This window comes from Rhinatrema bivittatum, chromosome 1 (assembly GCF_901001135.1).
Source record: "Rhinatrema bivittatum chromosome 1, aRhiBiv1.1, whole genome shotgun sequence".
Lineage (NCBI taxonomy): Eukaryota > Metazoa > Chordata > Amphibia > Gymnophiona > Rhinatrematidae > Rhinatrema > Rhinatrema bivittatum.
The window spans coordinates 145,201,271-145,227,107 of NC_042615.1; the positions used below are offsets into that span (position 1 = coordinate 145,201,271).

Genomic DNA, 25,837 nt, shown 5'->3' on the forward strand with positions numbered 1-25,837 from the left:
ACTGTTAGGGGGTACATACCCGAAAAAGGAGCTTTCTAAGGTACATACGTCATTACACACTACATCTTCAGATATCTTTCAGTTCTTCAAAGGTCAGTGATTTGGGGAACTGGTAAAGCAAAGTACCATAACCTACATGGAGTTCTCTTCAGAGACTTGACGGTCTGTCTGTCATTCTCTAATCTGCAGTTCAGGGATGTTTTTAGTTACTGTATTTATTGCTTCTATCCCTTTTTTTCTAGAAAGAATTCCGAAGTTGCCTGTCTTCAGATTTCAGGACTGGATCTTCAATGGCAGGAGACAGAGTAACCTAGAGGCCGAAATGAATTCGGAAATTATCCTTGAGGAGATTCTGATTAAAAGATCACAGCAGAAGAAAAGGACATCTCCTTTAAACTACAAGGAAAGGCTTTTTGTGCTTACAAAGTCGAGATTAACATATTATGAAGGTCGATCAGAGGTAAGGGAAACATAATACATTACTTATTTTCCTGTTTAGTAAAATAAAAATATATATATATTGTGGGAGAAACTCATTGTGCTCTTCTTTTTTTGACACTAGCATATCTTGCTCTCTAGTTACATATATCAGCTAGTTGGTCTTTTTTGGGTTTTTTTTTTTGTTTTGTTTTTTGTGTAGATTTAAATTTGCCAAGTCCAGAACATGGGGAGGAATGGAATCATCTCACATAGTGTGTGTATGATTATGTGTATATATACTTGGCCTAGAGTACAGTTCTACCCTGTCGGCTGCTGAGTAGCATACGCATGTACGTGTGCTTAAAGGTCAGAGTGCAGAGGTGGTGCTGGGGTTTGCGTGGGGAACGTGCTTAGCATCTCTAATCCAACCTAGCCTGAATTTCCAGTGGGTGTCAGCCAGCTGGACTTGTGTGTATGTACATACATATGTATATGATACTTAAATTGTGTTATGCACTTATACATAAGCTGTGATATTTGCAGTACATTGTATCTTTGTTATAAGCGTTTATGTACTGTCTATTCTTGGATTGTGTGTGGTTGAGATAGATGAATGTGTGACGTGGTATTTACTACAATTTTTTTATATTTTTGTAAGCTGTAATGTGTGAAACAGATGTTTAGTTCATAATGAATTTCTGCTGTACAAGTTCATAAATGCATTGATAACACACCTAGTCACCATTTTTCTTGTATTCTAGCATGCTAGCAACAGTGATTACATTTCAATTGAAGTCTTGTTTGGTTTTTTTTTTTTTTTTGGTCTGGCCATCAGCAAATTCTTTGAGATGCTGACATCACGGGCAGGACTAGTGGGCAGACTGTGGGGAAAATATAAACGCTGGCCCCGCAGAAGAGTGAGGAAGAGTCTGGAAGGCAGGAGTGGTGCTAGTGGGGAGCCGAAGAAAACCCAGTGAGACTGCCCAGGTGGCAAGCGGGGGAGTCCAAGCCCCACCGATTGATTTGCTAGAGGTGGAGCAAATGGGGGGAACATGTCTAATGGGGAGCGAAGGTCCTGCTAGCTGAAGACGGGGGGGAGGAGCTTGCAGGCCTTCCGCGAGCTGTCGCTTAATGCCTGCTGTGTCTGCAGCAGCATGGTGGAAGGGGGTTGGGGTTGAGAGGAGGAGTCTGAAAACGTGATGTGTATACCAACACACTTGTTCCCCATTCACCCAGGAGCAACTGCAAGCCACACACACTCTTTTTGAAGCTGCTGTGCTGTCTGTGTGCATGTGCTATAACCCATGGAAATGGGATGTAGTATTTTTTTTGCAGGTTCTTTAATATCTAAGTGTATGGTACCACTTTCATTTCCTGAATAAAGTAGTCCGGTCCCCCTGTTAGTCTGCCTTTTTAGATATGTAGAAATAAAAATAAAAAAAACAAGGTGTAGAAGAAAATCCATTTAACCCCCCCAACTTTATTATTCATTAACTTGATACAGGGCACACAGCTCTTGAAAGCTAGTTAACATGTATAATGTTTAGTTCAATAAAAAATGTTCCCCTTACAATTTTGTCCTTTCAACTTCTGTTTTCCTTGAATGCTTTCGCTTTGGACGCCATCGTGAAAATACTATATCTGAGTCAATTTCTGGGTAGAACTAAATATTCTAGTTTGGACAGACTAGACATGATGGAATACATTACTCCTAATCGGAGTGTAACGCCTTGCTCTTTAGTGCCTGTAGATTTTGCCTACTTTGATCAAGCAAATTTCACAGCCAATTCTGAAATTCTTTTTTTATTTATTTTTTTTTAATTCAGTTTCAACAAATATAAGCAAGATACGTTCTTACTACAGAAAACAAAAAGGGATATCCCTGAAATACAATAAGGATATATAGTTAAGGAATCACCAGTCTTAGATACATCACTTTTCCAAAAAAGAAACAGAGGGCTGAATTAAGGGAGTACATACAGAAATCTATAATAGAAACAGGCTTAACGCATACAGCAGAGATTCATAACTTGGATCAATGGATCTAATATCCCCCAGGCTAAGAAGATGAAATACTCCTGGAATTTATAAAGGATTTAAGTTGCTCTGGTAGGAAGAATTCAAAACATTCATTTTGAGCCCGGATTACACACTTGCATGGGCATCTTAAAACAAAGGAAAACCCCAATGATACAACCTGAGGTCTCCATACCAAAAAAATCACGCCTCTTTTTTTCTTGGGTGACTCTAGCGAAATCTGGATATATGTGTACTAACTTGTCCATAAAAGGGAACAGAGATATTTAAAAAAATATCTCTTCATAACATCACTCAGATCCTGTTCAGACACAAAAGAAACAAAAAGAGTTGATCGCTCTGTTATTTTAGCTGTTGAGTTCTCAAGGAATTGAGTTGAATTAGCTATAACTTCGGGATTTACATCTCTTGATACCTTATCTTTGCTTGTACCCGGTAAGAAATATGCTTTATTTATTAAGAGTATTCTCCGCCTGGAATTTCAAAATCTCTAGGAAAAACTTTGTTAGAGTGTGTTTATACATTTCCCCCCAACATTCTAGGAAAATTCAGGAAGCGAAGATTTAAATGCCTGGTATAGTTCTCCAGAAATTCCAGCCTTCGAGAACAAATCCCTAAATCTTTAATCAACTTATAATTACAATTCTAGGTTTCAGATGTAACCCCCCTCAGACATTGCCATCTGAGATTTTAAATCACAAATTTGCCTTCAAACTTAGTCAATAGTCAACCTTTGTTGTCAGAGTCTCTCAATATTAGTCTGGCATTCTTTCACAGAGGATCAAAATCCTACTGTTAGATCCCACAGGGCATCTAAGGTGATAATCGCTGGTTTAGGTGGGGGATGAAAAAACTCACCCACCAATCCAGGAGAAACTGCTCTTGGAATAGTTATCACAGTCTCTGCTGTGGTCTTCTCTCGGGACCCAACAGGTGAGGAAGAAACTAGAGAAGCTGCAAAACCCAAAGGCAGTAAACTCTGAGTCCCGAAGTAAGCGGAGATGCTGACAGCAGGGCTCCCCTCTGCCCCCTCTGCAGTCGCATTCTTGGCATCAGCCAGCAATGCAGCCCGGAGTGGAAAATCGGAAGATGGTCCGAGTGGTAACCTTTGATCCGGGGGGGGGCGGCTCAGCATTACTTCTTCCCCTGGCGATTTTCGGTGCTCCCTCACTGGTCATCGTAGCGAGGACAGACTCCCCCCGCTTTCACTGCCATACCAGACACGAGCGATGTGATGAGACGCTGTTCACATGGGAGAGAAATTTCCGGGGGAAAGCCATGGGCTTTCCCCTTTCTTTTAGAAGGTATCTTACAAGGTAACTTTAGGAGAGTGTTTAGAACTTGGTCTGTTCTCGCCGCCATCTTGGCCCCAAAAGGGAGAATAATTAATTGTACTTGTAGACTGAATGCACATGCAGGAAAGAAACTAGATGTAATTTCTAGCCAGAGGTTACCCAATTCCTTATTTTTTTTAACCTTTTTAGAAAGGCAGAGGAAGAGCTATGACTTATTAACATAAATGAGAACTTTTTGTGCGGGTGTGCATAAAAATCTAGGCTTGTTTTATCTTATGTATCTTGCTGGTGGCCACTTTCAACCTTCCCCCCCCCCCTCTGTGTACTTCCTTATCCATAATCCATATCCCTTTTTGTGCACATGCTTCTCCCTCCCACCCTCTCCTATGATGCATATCTTCCTCCTGCCAACCACCTCTACTGCTGGTGGAGCAGCAGGGAGGGGGATAGGTAATGCATGGGGTGGGGGGGGAGATTCACTCTTCCTTGCCCAAGCTGCTACTGTTTCTTTTCCCATATTGTCTTTCGGTTTTCTACACCTCCTGATGTAGGAGCTATTGTCTGGGTTCTGGCCCTCTTGCTGAAAACAACTTGCTCATTGGGACAAAACATGATTGATGGCAGTAATGTGCGGCAAGGTGCTTAGAAAAACAGGCCACTAGCCTTCTTGGCTAACGAGACCCGTCCTTTGTGGGCTGATTGTACATAGCGCAAAGCATCTATACCTAACTGGGACTCTGCCCGTTTCTTAGACAGTCTCATACCAAGAATATTAACCTGTCTCATTACTTTTGGAGCTGAACCTAGGACCAGACACTGAATCCCTGCTTCATAGCTGAACCTCAGAGTGAGAAGTGTGAAGATTTACAGAGATCCAAGTTCTTATAGTGCCAAGTGTCTGGGCAGCATCATTTTGTCTCTTGCTGTATTTCTGGCAAAATAAAGGTGTTTAGGCTGGCAGAATTGGAGAGCAGTGGCAAACAGCTGCAAAGTTACAGTAGCAGATTCAGTTTTGTTGGCCATACTATTGTAAGGCAGTGATGCAGAAATACTGTATTGGAATTTGCCTAATCCAACAAGAGCACAGCAGATGGATTTCATAACTTATAAAAGCAGTTTATAAATGAATAAAAATGAAATGGAGGAATCTCTGACAAATTGTACAAAAAATGGCAGCAAAATTCAGCAGAGCAATTGGCCAAAGACTTAGTACTAAGGCAATCCAGTACACTGTATTAGATGTGTGGTACTGAAAGCTATGATTAACAGCGGGGCTGGTGATGTCCTGGGTATTGCTGATTAGCTTAAAACTGGTAAGAGCAACATAACTTGTGCATTGTTAATACGACGACTGGAGTAATCACGTTAGCAAAGAAAAGATGTTGGACTGTGACCAGGGATATGAGGGGGCGAAGATTGGGAGCACTAGGGATTGGAGGAGGAGAGGAAGACTAAACCTGGGAGGCAGGGGACAGAGGAATAGAGAGGGAAGCATGGTGTTATGGTTTTGAGGTGTTTGAGTAGATTCTTGGGTACAGTGGAGATGACCACGGCCATGGGGAGGAGCCCCCTGAGGAACCACAGTACTAGGCTAGACACGCAAATAGAGATTTGTCTTTTATTATACAGCTGAGATACCATCAGAGGTGGTAGTAGTGAGGTGATCTAGAGGTAGTAGCAGTCCAGGGGCCCTCTGCAGAGCAGACTCATCTCACGTAGATAGTATAGGGAGATCCGGATGCAGGTTCCCAGTGCAGCAGAGCTGTAGATGAGACAGACTTGACAATGTTAGATTACTCACTAAGTTGGTAGCTGTATAGGTGGAGATCCCAGCAGGCAGAAGTAGTTTAGTTGAGTGCAGGCCCTCGAGGAGTGAGTACCTGATCCCAGTAAGGCACCTGAAAGAAAGCAAAGGGCCCCTGAGGAGCGGGTACCCAAGTTAGATGAAATACCCGAAGGGCAGAGAGAGCTTCCAGCGGCAGCAAGGATCGGCAGAGTAGCTCAGACCGGAGGCTTTCCATCCATTCACGATCCTTGCTAACTCGATAACTAGCAAACGAAGGGCAGGCTAATTACCCGGATGGCGTAACGTCACTCAAGGGGATGCCCCTGAGGTTCCCACCATGACATGGGTGGCGTGCGCCCACGCACCCTAGGAGGCCTTCAGGAGAAACATGGCGTGAGGCTTTGCCATTGCTGTTCCGGGGACGCCAGAGAGAGCGGCATGCAGACGGGGGAGGTAGCCATCTTCCCGAGGCTAGTAGGGAGAGCAGAGAGAAAGGTGAGGCACAAAGGTCGAAGCCTGAGACCGGACGCAACACATGGAGAGAGATTGGACCCAAGAAAGTGGTAGAGTGAGCGAGGGCTGGGATTTGGGGAGATGGAGAAAGATAAACCAGAATGGGGGGAGAGGACAGAATAATGGATGGCAGGAAGATATGAGTACTGGGGAGACCAAATCTAGTGTGTGTGGGCAGCGGGAGGGGTTGTGGATGGGCAGGAAGCGAGGACAGGTATTGGGTGGAGGAAGAGAGGTAAAGCACTCGTGATAAAGGGGAGAGAGAAGAGGATAAGAAATGGAAGGGAATGCAGTGGAGAGGTTGGGGTGTTGGACTTGGTGGTGGTGAGAGATCTGTGGAAGGAGGACTCTGAGACAGAGAACAAAAAGCAGAGTTGAGCAGAGAATGAGAAGATGCAGACTCAGATGCCAGAGCTTGTAAAACTATTTTTTGCCTGTTGCAGTCAGTCTGCGTTGTTAACTGTGTGCGGACACCCTCACAACTCTATTGTGAATAGTGCTATTTTTCTTTGGTCTGTTTCGGTTTTGTCCTATACTGTGTGTTAAGTTGTATTAGTTCTGGTGCTGTCTGTCAAAATTTGATGTATACCTTGTACTATGCAAAATGAAAATTAATTCTGTACTGTTGATTTTGTACAAACATCTACTCAGATACTGACTTACTAAACTAATTTATTGTAACCTGCTTTTGAGTCTGGTCCTGATAAAAGCAGAATATCAGTGCAAGGTGTTGCATATAGGGAAAAATAACCCATGCAGATGTTAAATGGTTAGGATCCATATTAAGGAGCAACCATCCAGGAAAGGGATCTGGGCACCATAGTGGATATTACATTGAAATCATCAGCTCAGTGTGCTAAAGCAGTCAAAAAAAAGCAAACAATGTTAGGAATTTATTAGGAAGGGAATGGTTAATAAAATGGAAAATGTCGTTATGCCTCTGTATCGCTTCTTGGTGAGACCACACCTTGAATACTGTGTACAATTCTGGTCACTGCATCTTAAAGATATACACTGGAGAAGGTATAGAGAAGGGCGACCAAAATGATAAAGGGGATGGAACAGCTCCCCTATGAGGAAAGGCTGAAGAGGTTAGGGCTGCTCAGCTTGGAGAACAGATGACTGAGGGGGGGATATGATAGAGGTCTTTAAAATCATGAGAGGTCTAAAACGGGTAGATGTAAATCGGTTATTTACACTTTCGGATAATAGAAGGACTAGGGGGCACTCCATTAAGTTGGCAAGTAGCACATTTAAGACTAATCGGAGAAAATTCTTTCACTCAACGCACAATTAAGCTCTAGAATTTATTGCCAGGGGATGTGGTTAGTGCAGTTGGGTTTAAAAAAAAGTTTGGATAAGTTCTTGGAGATGGAAGTCCATTAACTGCTATTAATCAAGTTGACTTAGGGAATGGCCTCTGCTACTACTGGTATCAGTACATGAGTGTTTGGGTACTTCCCAGGTTCTTATAGCCTGGTTTGGCCACTGTTGGAAACAGGATGCTGGGCTTGATGGACCCTTAGTCTGACCTAGTATGGCAATTTCTTATGTTTGGAAATAAGATAACAGTACAAAAAGTCTTCATATGAGAGACTTAGAATTCAGTCCCAGGATATCTCTTGCACAGAATTTACAGGTTGGGAACAGCAGGATTTTCTTGGCTGATTTGGCTTTTACTGGTGCATAATTATCTTCTGAGAGACATAGAAACATGACAGCAGAAAGACCATATGGCTCATCTGCCCAGTTCAGCATTTTAATTCTCATCACTTCCTTAGATATCCCTTGTATTCCATGCTTTCCTTAATTCAGATCTTTCTTTCTCTCCACCATTTGCACTGGGAGGCCGGTCCACACATCCACCATCCTCTCTTTAAAGAAATATTTCCTAAGATTACTCCTGAATTTACCACCTGTCACCCTTATCTCTAGAGCCTCCTTTCCATTGAAAGAGGCTCACCTCCTGTGCACGGAAACATTGGAGGTATTTAAATGTCTCTATCATATTTCCTCTATCTCTCCTTTTCTTTCCCCTAGGGTATACATGTTTTAGACCTTTAAGTCTGTCCCCATATGCTTTAGAATGAAGACGCTGACCATTTTAGTAGCCACCCTGTGGACCAATTCCAACCTGTTTATATCCTTTTGAAGGTGTGGACTCCAGAATTGTCCACAGTATTCCAAGTGAGGTGTCACCAGGGACCTATACGGGGCAATATCATCTCCCTTTTTCTGCTGACCATTCCTCTCCCTATACAACCAAGCATCTTTCTGGCTTTTGCCATTGCTTTATCCACCTGTTTGGCCACCTTAAGGTCATCGGATACAATTATCCTCAGATCCTGCTCTTTCTCTGTGCTTAGAAGAATTTCACTTCCAATGCTGTACCTTCCCCTTGGGTTTTTGCATCCTAAATGCATTACTCTGCATTTTTATTTTTTTTTTTTTTAGCATTAAACTGCCAGCCTTTAGACTTTTTGAGACCTATATTTTGTGGCAAAAAAAACCAAAACCAATTTTGGAGTGGATTACTGTAATCTTCTGAAGGGGACAGTCCCTCAGCCCACTACCATTTGGCAAATGAACTTGCAATCTACAATACTACAGGGAACAAATGTCACAGATTTGGTAACTTTAATCTACAGCAAGCTACGTTGTGGTTAGCAATGCCTTCTTAATTCCTGAGAAGGGGTTCTTGCATGAGTGCTTTACAGATTGACCAGCTGGGCTTTTACTCCTTAGGCTAACAATCATTTAGTGCAGGGCTGCTCAAACCTATCCTCTGAACCCTTCAGGTTTTCAGAATAGCCAAAATGAATGAGGGAAGCTTACATAACATAGGTGACCCAACGTATGCATATTGTGCATATCTTGAAAACCTGACTGGCTTTAGGGGTGGGAGGGTCCAGAGGACAGGCCGAGAAGCATTGATGTAGTCTAAATGTTGCATGACTGCAGTCCTGAGCTAAATGCAAATTTCTTTTCTTTAAACAGATTGTAAATAACCATAATCTGGCTTGACAGAGTGGGGATCTAAACTTTAAAAATGTATTTATGGCAGAAAATGTACCAAAGTTGAGGAACAAGAAATTCCCTAAATGTTAATGTAAAGTGGGTAAGGTTAGTGAGGTGCCTCTAGACTTCTTTAAAACTGGGTCAAAAAATCTCCATCGTTATCTCCAGTGTAAGTAGAGAGAGTCAAGAGATTTCCTCTGTGTCCTTGTACATATTTATAAGGCACTGTTTTAGAGATGTGAATCGGAACTGAAATCCTACCAGATTCTGGTTCCGATTCACATCTCTACTTAGTTCAAGAAGCCTATGCAGGTGTGCTTTTGGAGTGAAGGTCCAGCTTGCAGTCATTGGCAAATGCTTTGGGTTCCCTTGATCTGAGTGAGCTACTATTTTAGGATAACAGATCTAGGTGAAACAATCAAGAAGCCTACCTATTGAGTTTCTTGGCATCCCACCATCATGAATAGCCCAGCTTGCCAATCCTGGGTTCCCATATGATGATTTGGTTATGGTGAGGAAGACTAAACTTATTTATAAAGTAAAGAAAAGATGATGTCTTGTCTGTGAGATGGGTGATTATTGCAGCTTGAGGAGAACTCAAAAGTGAAGTAGAAGCAAAGTGTAAACAATATATAGGAGAGGGTTCCTTTTTGCTGGATGTTTCTGTTCTGCCTCCTTGCTAGATAGAACAGATCAGTATTGACTACTCATCGGAACCCTAAGAATTCTAATTAGGTGGTAGGAACCTTCCATTTTGCTCTTTTCTCTGAACCTAGCACTTCCCACCTACAGTGCTACAGGACTCTAGTACCTCCTCCCAGGCCCTCCCCCTTTATATCTCTCCTCTTTTGCATTTTCTGTCCCTTCCCCTTCTGTCATGCTGATTAGATAGCATGGTACTAGGGTGGTGATACAGCAAAAGCAGAAGAACATAGAAGGCTAATGGGAGGGAGGAAGGTGACAGGAAGTACTTGTTTATAATCAAAATCCTGAGGTGTGGTATGAACAAAAAACTATATAATACAAGACAGAACAAATTAAAATACAATCTTATGATGGCATCAAATTACAAACTTCAAAATAAGAACATCAATAAATCAACATGTAGACTTAAATCTTTTCTTTTTTTTTTTTTTTAATCAGTACAGGCTTAAATAAATCAGCCATCCTGGAACAATAGAATATAAAACGTACCTGCCTTAGCCTTGCATAAAAGCCAGCTTTTTAAATAGCCTAAATCTTTGGTAACCTGAACTTCGGTTGTGTTGTATTTCAAAATGGAGGTAGCTAGCACATTTCTCAAGTGCTACTGCCTCCTGTATTTGAGAACAAATAGATGCTGAAGGAGATAGGAACAGTGCCTAGCAAATCCCTAATTCCCTGCCACCCTAGCGCATTCTCTCTGGACAGCCAGTGTTGGGAATTTTTGCATGCTAGCTTAGAGAACCCTCTAGATACTCCCACTGTATGCCAGCTCCATAAACACACGTCCGTAACACACTGAGCCAGGGTCTAGAACTGGAAGCTTTAACCTAATTGGTGGGAATTTTTTTGCCTCTTATTTAAGCGGATATTATCACTGAAGTGTATGAAAGTGAGTTACAGGTTTAGGAGAGAGAACCTTTTTTTGGCACTGGGTTTAGTTGCATTCCTCCGTCTTGGGCAGTTATTGGGGAAGCTGCCACACACGATGCTGAGAGCTTCTTTCATATGGTGGAGGGGGCAGGTGTGCAGTTACGAAGCCTTGTAGCAGTGGAGTCAATGTTGGGCAGGAGATGCAACTGTAGTATGGTTCTTGCTGCTGGACTGAAGTTGGGAGACTTTTCTGCTTTGCTATTGTACTAATAAGTTTACCAAGATTACTTGTAAGCCACCAGCTTGAAGAGGTGTTACATTTAAGGCATGTTTATTGAAGCTTTTAAACGGACTTTCCCTGTTACCTTATAGTAACACGGACATGTCTTACATTTCTTCATTCCCAGTCCCTTCTGCCTGCATTCCATTAGCTGGAGGACTAGAGCAAGTTATCTCCCAAGGTGTGCTGTCAAGAGACTATCCTGGCTGCCATGGTTACCGTACATTACAACCTACCTCTGGAGACTGGAAACCTCATTAGTAAACCATTCTTAACATTCCTGATGATCTCCTCGGATCTCGCTTCCTTTCACTTTTACTTTTGTCTTCTTGAAACCGGTCGTCTTCTGCAGTCTCATTACCATGACTAGGATTTCAGAAAACGAATTCAGGTAGAAGCAATGTCAGTTCTTCAAATCGGGAAAACCAGTTGGGTTTTCAGAATACCCACACTGAATATGTAGGAGATGTTTCTGCTGCCTCTCTCATGCATATTCATTGTGGATATCCTGAAAATCCAACTGGCTGTGGGGCCCCCAGGATGGGTTTGGGGAGCCCTGCCTTCGACTCTTCTGTTCAAACTCTGGACTGTATCATTGTGACCACTCCTAGAGCAGAGTGCCATAGCAAATGGTTCAGTCTGCTTGCTACCCTGACACTGTGTCCCTGCTGAGGGCCCACTGCCCTTTACAAAAGTTAAGTATGTATTTATTATGTATGTATGTATTTATTATTTTTATATACCGACATTCATCTCAATTGAGATATCACACCGGTTTACATTCAGGTACCGTAGGTATTTCTCTATCCCCAAGTGTGGCATATATCAAATGAGAGAGGTCTGGGTTTAATCTGAGTGGCAAAAAGTCTTTTTAAAATTTTGATACAAAGCAGCAATCAAAATGAGTATCTTTATTATAATTTTTTCATTTAAAATATATAATCGTACAACATGGGCAAAGGCCAGTATTCTGTCTTCATCAGATGGTGGCATTCTGGTGCAGCAGGATTCCATCTCCCAAACTTTGGCTTATGAACTCACCTGGGGGTGCTTTCCTTGCATGCTACTCTTGAAGTTGGTGATTCTTCCGCAGTTGAGGTGGTGTGGCTCCTAGGTAATAGATCTAATTTCTAAGTTGAGTATTTTGAAATCAGGCTCTGTCTACCTGGTTGAGCCCAATTCTGCTCCCAGATCCTCTGGGCCTGCTGGAGCTCAGGGGGCAGTGAGGTGTTGAAGGAGGGACGACTCCTTTAGCAAATTATTCATCCCCAGTCCTCTTTCTGTCTCTTCTCCAATTTTTTCCCATTCTCTGGATTAAAAAAAGGAACAATGGGATAATTGCAGCCAAGTTCAGGTCAGCAGAATAAGATGAGAGCAGTGTCCTATATCAGGAAACTTCATACATACAGGAATAAGGGACTACACTTTTTTTTTTTAATTGATTGGAGATGGCTGAGCAGTGGCAACAATATGAAGGTGTAAGAGCTGGTGTGTTTGCAGCATGGCTGGCTTCTACTGCCCCGTGGTGATGGATAGTTGTTCTTTTTATTCCCTCTGGTGGTGAAGGCTATATTTTGGTGGGAACAGCGGACGTGTTGGAGCCTTCACGTGACCTGTTCCTGTCTGACACTTTTTTTTGAATGGGTGTGTTTGGGCCTGGATGAGGGAGAGGCCAACAGTTGTTTGGCCCCACAGGTGGATCCAATTCCTGATGTGAGCTGTATACCTTATTGTTTCCCTTGGTCTCCCACTTGGGTGGCCTTTCTCTTTGGAGTTTTTCAGGGCTCTTCACTAGGGCTTCTGGGCAATGTAAGGAGTTGATGGGGGAAAGATATCAGCTGAGGAAGCTGCTTCTGCACTCCCTCCTCTTGTGAGATCTGCCACTAAACACCCCAGGTTGACTAGTAAGGTTTTCAGCATTTTAAGGGGGCCTTCTCAGAGATCACCTAGGACTCAGGCAGAGAAGGAGCTGGATGCAGATGGCATTCAGCCTTCTATAGAGGAAGGGGAGTTGTCTTTCAAGGGAGAGGACGACTCAGTTATTCACTTGTTTCATAGGGATGTCTTCAGATAAGTAGTTTTTAAGCTCTAGGAAGCCTATAGAAACAAGGGTTCCCTTGTAGGAAATACATAGGGAAGGGACCATAAGGGAAATATAAAGTAAGGGTAAATCAGAGGTAGATATTTTATGTATATAAACCATCATAAGAATGGCATATGTTTGTTATGGAGCATATTGATTAGCTAAAAGTCATGGAATAATATTGGTGATTCCTTTCTGCCTAAGTGCAGTGTGTTATATGAAGGTTCCCATTGTCACTCCCTCTTATTTAGATGTTCAATTTCTTGGCAATTTGTTGATAAATCACTGTATTAAGTGGTTTGGCATCACTAATTGTATACTAGTGATGTTAGTGGTGCAGGTTCCACCTTCTATATTGCATATACACCTTGTGGCTACCATTTACAGATATTGAAAAGAACTGGCCCAAGGACAAATCCATCATAGAATGGAGGGAGATATCAATTTAAGCCTTAGCAGAATCAAAGGATGGTTAAGAAGTTATCATTGTAGCATTAATGGCAAGAGAATACAGATCCAGTTAGCAATATATTGGCTTTTACTAATTTAGGCCTCTTGGAGTTTAAAGCCTACTTTCATGTACAGTTTCTTTCCTTTATTCATTATATGATGGATATATTAGTGCAACAGCAGTCATTAGCCTCTGGTCGTCTTATAGGTTTAGTATGGGGAAAAATTGAGACTGGAGATGAAATCAGTCCTCTAGCTGTATGGGGTTAGCATAGGCAAGTTTTATGTAAATTAGTTCATGACAGTTTTGCATACATAAATTTTATTCTGGAATAGAATACTGTAAATGGACTAATGGGGAAGAGAACTTTTTCCATTAGATGAGTAAAAAAAAAAAGAGAAAATGTGCTCTCAGATTCAGTAGACTGCAAATTTTAGGGACTTTCTTACGAATTCCGGGGCCTGTTGACCAACAGGTGTTAGTAAATTGGATCCCAGTGAAATAATCTTTGCATAGCATGAGAGAGCTATTTTAGCGCTCTCATGCTATGTAAGTAAATGGCCAGTAAATGGCAATTGCTATGTAAGTAAATGCCAGTAAATGGCATTGCTCATTTATATGAGCCTTACTATGTGAGTGCCAGTGAACCATCTCTGTAGTAACAGATTACTCACAACATCTGGGAATATTAGTGTTGTCAAAGCTTCTGAGCCAAACTTTTTTAACTTGAGTCAAGTAGAACTGGCTCTTCACTGACTTCTATAATTAACCTATCTTTTAAAAGCTGGTGAAGAATCCTGGTGGTCCCTGTGCTCAAAGGTGGTACAGTATAAGTGAATTTAAACACGATTGCCCTCTTTGTTCTGCTTCGTAGTAGCCAGACTGTCTGAAAAAATATTTTGCTTAGGCAGCTGACACAGTCCAGAGAAGAAGCATAAACTGCCTTACTTCATTTGTTTTCAGAACTGCCTTGACATGAACACGAACACAACTGGTAGATGACTTTTACCACTGTTGAAAGATGCAGGGTTTAGAGCTGGTGGTGACATAAAGTATAGCTAAGACCTTTAGTTACAGTAAACTGAGAGATTAAGGACAGCAGGTTCCAGTGAATAAAATTTCCTGGTTCAGACCATAACTCTCAAACAAAAGCTAACAGGTCAGGATAGAGAAGAAGATAGATCCTATATTACTATATTAAGAAATCTTTTTAACAAGAGCTTTACTTTTCATTTTTGACTAAGGTCATATCTGTTTCTCCAGTGGGGGTTAAGGGGCAGTGAGCATTAACTTCTCATACTGTACAAGTTCTTAGGCTAAGAAGTGACTGTCCTCTATTCACAACGTCAACCTTATAGTTGATCTTGGCCAGAAGGAATTCAGAATTTTGGTGGCTATACATTTAAATCTGGAGCATTACATGGATCAAAAGCCTGCTTGGCTACAGAAGGCAAATAGCCTTTTGATTTAGTGATGTCACATGGATCCTTCCTTGGATCTTGAGGCAATTGTGGTTACTGTTCAACTATTCAGGCTCTACAAGTTGCTCAAGCCGAATGACTTGCAGCTGAAGAAGTGAACATCTGTAGCTTGAGCAGGCATTGAGTTACTTGGATTTGCTACCTGCAACTTTAGAAACTTTTATTCCATAAACCAGCATCTATGCCCAGCATTGTATTGATTTTGAAAAAAATTAGGGTGTGCCAGAAGCAGCATTGAGTTAGGAAATTTTTCTTAGTGGAGCGTCTTTCACGTTATCCATGGCATTTTGTCTCATCTTGGTAGCTTGATAGCTTCAGATCCCTTTGCATATGTGTAATACAGTGCTCCTAGACACCCATAATTTTAATGGCCCTAGAAGAAACTGCATGATTAGCCTGTAGCTGCATATTTAAGGTCTTCATATTCGGTTTAAACTGACTTTTCATCCATAAATTCCTGTATTTTTTTTCCCAAAGGTGACAATCTGTTTTAAACTGATTTCCACCCTAAATTTAGACTGAATAAAGAGCAGCTCCAAAACTGTGATTGTAGTGTGTTAGTCTTCCACTAATGCTGAAAACCAGAGTGGGCCAAAATGCACATTGCACTTCATGTCCTGCCCCAACCAGCGAAAGCATTTGCCCTCTAGTCTTGCTGATGTGGCATTTCAAGTCCCGATGCTGCTTTTTGAAGCAGGTCCCTCCACACACTGGAACCCCTTGCTGGCAGGCATCCTGGCCTTGCACAGAAGCAGAAGTGCAATGCTGCAGAGCATAGGAGTCACAGAAAGCGTGCTGCTGAGGGTGAGGAAGCCTGGAGCCACCACGGGAAAGATGAATGCTGTTAGGGGGAGAAGAAAGGGAGACTTACGGGCCAGTACAGTAAACCACGTGGGAGAGCGGGTGAGCGCCCACTCTCCTGTGCGCGCGATTCAGTAACTTAATTTATTTAAATTAGGGCCCGCGGTAAAAAGAGGCGCTAGGGACACTAGCGCGTCCCTAGCACCTCTTTTTTGACGGAAGCGGCGGCTGTCAGAGTTTGACAGCCAATGCTCAATTTTGCCGGCGTCTGTTGTCAAACCCGCTGACAGCCACGGGTTCGGAAACCGGATGCCATCAAAATTGAGCGTCCGGTTTTCAAACCGCGGGCCCATTTTAAACTTTTTTTTTTTTTTTTTACTTTTGGGGCCTCCAATTTAATATTGCCATGATATTAAGTCGGAGGGTGCACAGAAAAGCAGTTTTTTTTCTGCTTTTCTGTGCACTTCCCCGGTGCCAGCAGAAATTAACGCCTGACTTTGGGTAGGCGCTAACTTCTTAAAATAAAATGTGCGGCTTGGCTGCATTTTACTTACTGTATCGCGTGGGAATAACTAATAGGGCCATCAACATACATTTGCATGTTGCGGGCACTATTAGTCTCGGGGGAGTTGGATGCGCATTTTCGACGTGCTATTACCCCTTACTGAATAAGGGGTAAAGCTAGCGCATCAAATGCACATCCAAATGCTGGTTAACAGTGCCCTCCACCAGAGCGCACTGTACTGTAGCGACCTGTTAGTGAGGGCGGGGTGGGTGGGAAGAAAGAGGGACCTGCTAGGTAAGGGATGGGGTGCAGTGGGTGAGTCGGAGAATTTGCTTAATATTTTTTATTTATAAAATTTAATCGCTTTCCAGTTTTTACAATAAAATCTTTCAAAGCTATGTACATATTCACAAAATCCAACAACTTAAAAATTACAAAAAAGGATGGCTGTATGTTTTGTTGTTTTTTTTTTCTTCCTGATTTCTCTATCTTTAACCTCTAACAAGTTCTTTCCTAGTATTATGTTTTCTATTGGTTTGGTTTCTGTCCACCAAAAATAAGCTCAGGTATTAGGAGAAAATCAGACACATTTTCCAGTTTTTTGGGTTTTTTTTGTCATAATAAATCCTGAAAATCTGGAGCAGGTGGGGGGGAATAAGGTCCCTAGCCCTAACCTCTTACCTGCTGCATAATAAACATTCCTGAACCTTTCCGACCTCTTAATTCAGTCTTTTTTGAAGAAAGCTCCATAGTGTCGTCCTTGGACTCGGCGCTCCATGCCCCTGCCCATCTCCTCTTAGCTTGCAGGGAAGGGGAGGAAGGAGGAAGAGGCACTGCCCACCTAATTCAGCCCCTTTCCTTCTGTTCCTCTCTGCTTTCTCCCTGTCTTGAAGGGAACAGGGGGGGAGAGGACAGAGAAAGTAGAATGTTTGATCCCTCAAAGATCTCTGAAATGGAACTAAAGATGATTGTGACTTTTGGAGGGTGTGATGGCCCTCTTAGAAGATTTTAAGCTCTCTACAGGTATCTTTGAATCTGCCTAATGTGGCCACCCCTACACCAGCTACAAAGACACAAGCATCTGCTGGGGTGCAACAGCTGCCAGAGAGCATTAATTTAAATTCCTAGCTGTCTTGACTTGCTCATGGAGTTGGATTTAAGATTTTGGTGTCCTTAGGGGAGTGCTGCAGTGGGGGCCACTTTAGGCGCATGTGCTGGCACAACTTCAAAGTGTGGAGGCAGGCTCCTCTCTGGTCTTCAGTATTTCGTGCTCCAGGCGGTTGCCGATGCCTAAATCTGGGCCTGCTCTTCCCACTGCTGACGAGTTTCAAACTTGTGTTAGTTAAACCTTTTTGTTTGATACCATATGCTTAATATAGGTGCACATATAGGAGTAGGTTTTAAAAGGCATGCGCGTCCATGCACGCGCGTGTTATAGAATCTGTTGGCCGTGTGCAGGTGGCGGATGGGGGGGGGGGAATTTTAGTAAATTTACGTGTGGCCATGCAATCAGGCCTCCCCCAGTTCCCTCCCAGTCCGCTCCAATTAAGGAGTAGACTAGGAAGGAACTTCCTACCCCTTTGCCTAACCTTTCATCCCTTTCCCCTCTCCATCCCGACCCCTACTCAGCTACCCGAAAAATTTATTTTTCTGCTTCTCCCGAGCAGAATTAGTCTTCCGTGCGCTGGCTGGCTGCCGGCGCATGCTTCCCCGGGGCAGTGGCTAATGGCTGCTACCCCGCCCTCCGGCCCACCCCTTTTTCAGGGCTCGGCACTTGTGCGTGTATCAGGACTTATGCGTAGGGCCAAGCCCTTCTGAAAATGCACACGCAGGGCCCGGCCATGCACTTAACTCTGGATTTTTTATTTTATTTTATTTTTTACTTGTTCGGGCCTTTGAACATCCACCCTATAGTTCTGTATGATAAACAGCATTATAAACTACTGATACCAAAGGCTCATATACTCTGAAAGACAGGGACTTTCTCAAGCAAATCTAAAAAGGATGGTTGCACTCTTTCAATTCAAAACAGAAGTGATAGTTCACAGTAAAGTTTGTTACTTTTTTTATGTCTTAATTGATTTTTGTACTTGGTAAATTTATTTGTATATTTGTTTAAAAACAAATGAACTGTTTTCAATTTTAAAAAGTCGATTTTTACATAATCAGAGGTATGAATGAATGGAAAATTATGCAAATTTTCCATATAACTGCTAACTCTTGCCACAGGAAATGGGACGGGGTGCTCTGGTAATAGCCAGCTCTTTTGTTAGGCTGTCTGTGCCTCCCTGTGCACATGCATGGGTGGATGGCACATAGTTCTCGACGCTGCTGGCAGGGAGGCCAGGCCCCCCAGCATGAGAGAACATTGTAGCACTGAAGCAGCAGAGCCCCTCAGTTGGTGGGGATGCCAAACCCTGCCAGTGGGCAGAGATGCAGCTGCTGAATAGGGGTCTGGGGATGAACATGGAAGGGAGACTGGGCAGACAGTTTTAAAATGGAGAAGTGTAAAATGATTCACATGGGGAAAGGTAACCCACGCTGTAGTTAAACGATGTGAGGTTCCATATTGGGAGTTACAACCCAGGGAAAGGACCTGGATGTCGTCATGGACAATACTTTGAAATCCCTGTTCAGTTTGCAGTGTCATAAAAACAAACAATTTTAGGAATTTCTAGGAATGGAATGGAGAATTAAAACGGAGAATGTCATCATACCTCTGTATCGCTCCATGGTGAGGCCATACCTGGAGTACTGTGTGCAGTTCTGGTCGTAACATCTCAAAAGATATATTGTTGCATTTGAAAAAGTACAGAGAAGGTTGACAGCAATGACAAAGGGAATGGAATGGCTCCCCTATGAAGAAAGAATGAAGAAATTGGGTCTATTCACCTTGGAGAAGAGACAGCTGAGGGGAGAGACATGATAGAGGTGTTTAAAATCAGGCGTGGAATAGAACGGGTAAATGTAAATCTGTTTACTCTTTCCAAAAATACAAAGAGTAGGATCCATTCTATGAAATTAGTGAGTGGTACATCAGAACAAATGTGAGAATTTTTCATTCAATGTACGGTTAAGCTCTGGAATTCATTATCGGAGGATGTGATTAAGGCAGTTGGCATAGCTGGGTTTAAAAAAAAGTTTGGACAATTTCTTGGAGAAGTCTATAAATAGTTATTAACCAAGTAGACTTTAGAAGTAGCCCTTAGTTATCACTGTGCAATAGCAGCATATGATCCATTTACTGTTTAGGATCTTGCCAGGTATTTGTGACCTGAATTGGCCACTGTGGGAAACCGCATACTGGGCTTGATGCACTTTAAAGTCTGACCCAGCATGGCAAGTTCTTATGTTCTTCTTTTATTTTTAATCTGTTCCTTGTATACTTTTAGCTTCCCACCTTATTTCACTTGGTTTATCCCAAACCCCACAACTTGTTGAAAATGAGGGTTTATTTTAGCTTTTTAAAATATAGAATAAATAACTTTCCACCTTTCCTAAGTGAGCCTGTTCGCTGATACTCTTTCCAGCGCTATATAGCAGATCACAGTGTCAGAGAGAGGGATCAGTGCCCCATTTCTGCCTTGCCCCATTTCCCCCTGCACTGTGGCTCTTCAGAATACAAATGATTTATTGAGTTTTGCTGAGTGATGCTTTAGGGAACATTCCCGTTTAACAGGAAGATACAGTGCTGCCTCTTGATACATAGTGACCCACTTTAAGGCCTCTTCTTAATTTTTTTTTTTTCCCCTTCATTTTGGAGGTCATTTTCAAAAGGATTTACGCACTTAAAAGTGGGTTTTACATGCTTGAATGGGCTTTTGAAAATTGCTACTATAGTATGTTACATGCATAAATGTAGCTCCATCTCCCCCATATGTAAGAGAGGATATTAGGCATATATGTCTGCAAGTCGTTTAACTTTTTATACTACTCCCCGGAAAAGAATATCAAGCTAAGAGTACCTGCACTCTTTCTACCATGTCCTCAAATTGACCAAAATGCCTTTTAGATCCTCATCCTATTGATATTCCATCTAATCTTGTCTATCCTTAGATATGCTGCTTTTTTTTTTTTTAGTACATTAATGAAATTAAAGGTCTAATTTGTTAAGACAGAAATCTTTAGTGATTGAGCCCTAAGTTCGTTCCATCTATATACTTCTTGAAAAAGTGTATGCAACATGTGAGAGGACACCTGGTATATGTGGTTACAGAAGTGGAACTTATTTATAACAAAAAGGCATTCAACCAGACAAGCATGTGATAACCCTAATGACACTAAGTATTAGATATGATGATTTTACTTATTTCTAAAGGTGTCTATCTTTAGAGACTGGAAAGTGTTCTTAACTTGAAATGTTCAAGTCCGGCTTATAATTATTTCAAATAATACAATACTTAATGCTTTTGTCAGGTACCTTGCTTTTGGTGCTGCAGTTTGTCCAACAGTCATGGTAGCCGTGACTATAGGAGGGGGAGGGTACTGGAATATTAGGTTTTGCCTTTAGTTTTTAACCAATGCGTGCCAGTTGTTCATTCCTATTGTTCTTTGTTCCAGTAGGAGTTAAAGGCAGCCTACATCAACTGCATAGAGCAGACTCCAGCAATCCCTCTTTGCATAGAAATTCACTGAATGGAATTTCTGTATTGCAACCTGCATTTGAGATATGTAACACAAGACTCGCTGTACTGGTATGCTTTTGTACTGAAGTGCTGCTTGTGGATAACATTTTTCTGTTTGCGTAGGCATACAAAGCTTAGTGCAGCCTTCTTTTGGGACCTTTTTCAGAGTGTGGGAAGCTGGTGAGACTCTAGAGCCATTGCAGTAGATCACGCTGGTTATGTTTTTGTACTCTAGCTTTCCTTGTGATCCACACGATGAGGCAAAGTGGCGATAACCTCGGAGCAGAAGTGTGTAAGAGCAAAAATGGATTAGTTTGTCAAATTTCCAAGTATTTTTTTTAAGGGGCTTTTGAGTCCAATGATAAACTAACCAAATATCTAAGGCATTAAGTCTTACAATATCCACAGTAGGATCAAACTGTGAAGACAGAAGGAGCTGCTGCTTCATAACATTTTATTTATTTTAAGTACAGCTAAGCTGTTGTCATAGGAGTGATAACATGGAAAAAATGCTGACTGTATGAAAAGATCTCCCTGTAAGCACAGTGATCATCCAGGTGAAGGCCCACCAGTCTGCTCAAAGATCTAGGGGCTGATGTAATAAGACCCTTGCTGAAATCTGTGCTATTTTTCTGCACGATTCTTTTTTTTTTTTTTCCATTGTGCATGGCAAAAACGGGCAGCTGTGTGGTTAAGTATGTTAGTGAGAGATGTGAAAAAAATCCACGCAGAAACCATTATATGTGCCATTATGTGCATAAAACCACGCGCTGAAGGCCCTGTGTAGCATCCTGTGCGGGAAAACCCTCCAGTGGGTGGGGACCGGAAATTAATGATTATTGGGGTGAAAGCCTTTCTCTTTCAAGAAATTTAGTGGTCTGGGAGTGGGACTGAAAGTGGGACTCCTCTTGGGCCCTCCTTGAAACTGCATTCTCTCAGCCTGTTCTCTCTCTCTTTGACCTTCTGTCACATTGCCTTGCTATAAGGCTTCTGCTTTTCGACTGACCTACAGAATGTACAGTAGCATAAAGGTGATCATAATCCATGATTACACTAGAGCAGCATGGACGCACCCACCTCAGTGCTAGCAATGAGAAAAATGGTCTGTCTTACAGGTACTTTAACTTAACTCCTGCCCTGACCCAGGTACTAAAAAAAAAAAACCTGCTTGAAAAAACCCGCACTAACCATTCTCCCTGCAAGCATGGCTCCCTGCATAGCCCGTGAAAGGATAATTGCCTTCTTTACATGCCATTTGTATTCAACTGCGCAAAAGCTGCTATGGGTTTGGTGCGGGTTTGTGCGCATGTTTTCCCCTGCTGAACATGTTGCTACGTACGCGTGTAAGGTCATTTCAAGGGAAATGCACACACAAACCCACAGCTGGTTGAGCGCAGTTTGCTGCTGAAAAAGAAAATCGAAACTGGGTAAGAACCAGATCAGGACAGGTCTTCTGAAAGTGAATGCCTAAGAGTGCCTTCTATTACCGAGGGGGAAAAGTCCATGCCTGCAGTTGCCTGATATTTCTCTTGGCAATGCTGTTTAAAATGAAGCCTTGATTGCTCTAGAGGCAAAGAACGACACAAGGTTAGCAAGCACAGTTTTGAATGTGCAGGCAGAAGTGCTTTCCTACCCACTTCAGCTGCTACAGAGTGTGATGGATGGGGGAAGATCCTGACTTAGGGAGGAGGATGGGGTGTGTTGGGAGGCCATATTCTGCTGGAGAAGGGGAGGGTGGTGAGTGGTTCATGTCAAGCCTTGGGCCACTGGTAGGGGTAATACCCGTACTCTGTCGGCAGCAATAGCACACTGGTATGCTCTGCTGCAAAACAGCAGGTTGAACACCTATTGGCAAATCCAAATGTCTAATGCCCATGTTAAAATTGGCCATTTAATCTGGCTTTGTACACTGGCTTCATAGCCTTAACGCTTGCAGAGGAATAAATGACATGCTGTACGTCCGGGCTTCCCAAACCTGTCCTGGGGACCCCATAAATGGTTGGGTTTTCAGGATATCCACAATAAATATGTATGAGAGAAATTTGTGTAGCAAGGATTGCGAGGGAATATACAAGAAACTCCCTCAAACCACCTTAAGAGATTAGCCACAGCTCTCTGGCTTGGTCCTCCCTAAGTATCAGCCCCACAAGGGATTCTGGAGAAGGGAGGCTCCCCTCACCCTACTATAAGAAAGTGGGGACGCTCCAGGGAACAGGCAAGAGACCAGAGTACCACCAGATGGCTGCAAGGAAGGATTGCTGAGGTTAGCAGCCTTTGGAAGCTGGCTGTTTTTTCTGTTTTTTAATAAATAAAATTGTATATAAGGACACAGCCAGTCTACCTCCTTTATCCCACTGGTTGTTTCCCAAGCCAGGACTGCCCAAGTTACCACATGAATATTCAGTGTATGCAAATTTCTCATGCATGTTCATTGTGGAGATTCTGAAAATCCAACTGTTTATGGGGTCCTCAGGACAGATTTGGGAAGCCCTGCTCTACTACATGGAACTGTGCAAGGAGAAGTAGTATTCAGAGCAGCTGTGTTGTGTGTGTGTGTGTGTGTGTGTGGTGTTTTTTTTTTTTTTTTTTTTTTTTTTTGTATGTAGGGTGGTGGTGTGTGTGGTGTTTTTTTTTTTGTTGGTTTTTTTTTTGTGAAAAGACAATGAATGTTTCCCATTGTAGAAAAAGCAGCAAATTGATGGGATGAGGCAGAGGAAGATGACTGTGATCCACAAGAAGAGGCAGATGATCCAGGTGACACAGTAAAACAAGGCAGATGATCAAAAGGATGAGCCAAAAGAAGAGCTTTTATTGCTTATAGAATTTTTTTTTTTTTTGTGCAATGATTATTGAATGGAGAAAATTAGGTTTTGATTATATGGAAATGTAACTTTTTTTTTTTTTTTTTTTTTTTAATTTATGGGTTCTGTAATTCATAGCACAAACCTTTTCAGGCAGTCCAGTTAGCCTTTTGACTTTTCTGACATAGAGATCCCCCTTTATATTATGGAGACATTGAGTGTGACTTTAAACAAAAGTTTCAATTGAACAGGTAGCTTTGAATTCATCTACCATTTTAAGATTTAGTTGACATCTGTTATGTCCTCTAAAGCCAGGGCTTCCCAAACTCATCCTGAGGACCTCTCAGCCAGTCGCACTTTAAAGACATCCACCACGAACAGATTGTGACTAAATCTGCACAAATTGGAGACCCAGTATACGCAGATTTTGAACGCATAGTCTTTTGTGTATTCTGAAAACCTGTCTGGTCTCTGGGACAGATTTTGGAAGCCCTGCTGTAAGCAATAGCTGTGTGGTAAGAAAAAAAAAACCTTATTCTTTCCTATCTTTATACCACATCTAACCCATTTTGTGTTGCATGCTGGAGTTTGTTCATCTTGCCCTGTAAAATATTTTCCAGTGCATCCTTTTTCAAGCAGCGGCTGCTTCTGCAGGTTTTGCATTTTCTGACATGCGGTGCTGCAGTTCCAGATGGTTGAACAAATGGCGCTCCATTTCTTCTTTAGTTGCTTGGGGTGTCCCATTCTGGTCTGTAGGCGGCTAAAATGTTTTTCTGGTTTTTGCCACTAAACAGTCTTTCTTGTTAAATGAGGTCCATAAAGTGAGGTGGTGATCAGTTAAGTACAAAAAGATTTAATTAGCCCTGTAGTTACATCTATGGTTTAAAAAAACTTGTTTGGTTTTTATACCACTAATACAAATAATCCATCCTAAGCAATGTACATCAAGAAATCCTCCTAAAATGTATATAGACATTTTACTGTATAAAATATTTCACAAATTAAAATCTCAGTAATAACATTTTAAAATGCTAAACAGTGACTAAAATTAATATAATTGCCATAAAAATACTTTTCCTTATTTGAGTCCTTATGGAGTTTCTACCCAGTGATGATCTATTATTTAAATTTTGTTGGAAACAACCACATTTTAACCCACCTTCTGAACCTCCAGTAATCCATTTCACAATATCTAGGCTACTAAAGAAAACATCCTGTTCAGAAGCCGAATCCTCTGCATATCCTTCAAAGTTGGAACCCACCATAATGTGTCTTAACTTGGTGGAAGCAGCTGAGCATGTTTGCCAGCTAAACGGACTTCCCCTTTCTTATTGCTCAAAGTTAAGACCAGAATCTTAAATTTAATGCAGGCCGAGATTGGCAGCCAAGGCAAGATTCTCTGCATAGGTGTCATCCTTTCCCTCTGATGTAACTCAGAATGAACCTGGCAGCTGTATTAAATATTATAGACCCATTCACGAAGCATTGCAATAATTTAAAAGGAATATCACCAAGGAGAGGGCCACAGATTACAAGACTTTACCATCTAACTGTAATTGTAATCCTCCCACAAGCCATAGTTATAGTAGGTTTTCTTGGCTATTGCCAGTGCGTGAGATTCTAGATAAAATGGCCATTCTCTTATAACCCCTACATTCATTTTAAGTGTTGGCCCATGATCTACATCTCCAATCTGTATAATTGGCAGCTGTTTCAATGGGTTCTGATCACCTATTCTCATTTCCATTTTAGAACTCTTTTTTTTAGTTTTAATATTCTTGCCAATAACCAGCTAGTAATAACCTTCAAACAAAGCTGAACAATTTCTAAGGCATGATCTTAATTAGATTGCAGGCTCTCTGTTAATTGCATTGGAGTGGAGAACCAGGAAACCAGGGTTCAAATCCCACTGCCACTCCTTGTGACCTTGGGTAAGTCTTAAGTATCAACTTTGATTGTGAACCCTCCGTGGACAGGGAAGATACCTATTGTACCTGGATGTTAACTCGTGGTGAGCTAAATACATTAAGTATCTATGTACTAGTGTCCCTGTATGCCATGATGCTTTATCTTTCTAAGGGGATAGAGAAATTGAAATGAGGAAGACTGCAACACTCCTACCGGCAGTGATCTAGATGTGATGTTTCACTGTTTTTCAGCTGACTG

General features: G+C 42.0%; 1 protein-coding gene across 7 annotated transcripts in view; it reads left to right on the forward strand.

Annotated features, from left to right (window-relative positions):
- TEC (tec protein tyrosine kinase) overlaps window positions 1–25,837 on the forward strand; it is a 218,450-nt gene that overhangs the window by 56,768 nt on the left and 135,845 nt on the right. For 4 of the 7 annotated variants that reach the window (XM_029588129.1, XM_029588112.1, XM_029588121.1 and 1 more), the window contains exons 2-3: window positions 243–460; window positions 23,553–23,624. In XM_029588129.1, coding sequence (XP_029443989.1) covers window positions 323–460; window positions 23,553–23,624 — 210 coding nt within the window. In that variant the 5' untranslated portion in view covers window positions 243–322. Of the gene's footprint in view, window positions 1–242; window positions 461–23,552; window positions 23,625–25,837 lie in introns of those variants that run through there. The other 3 variants (XM_029588139.1, XM_029588147.1, XM_029588151.1) reach the window with 3 other exon arrangements.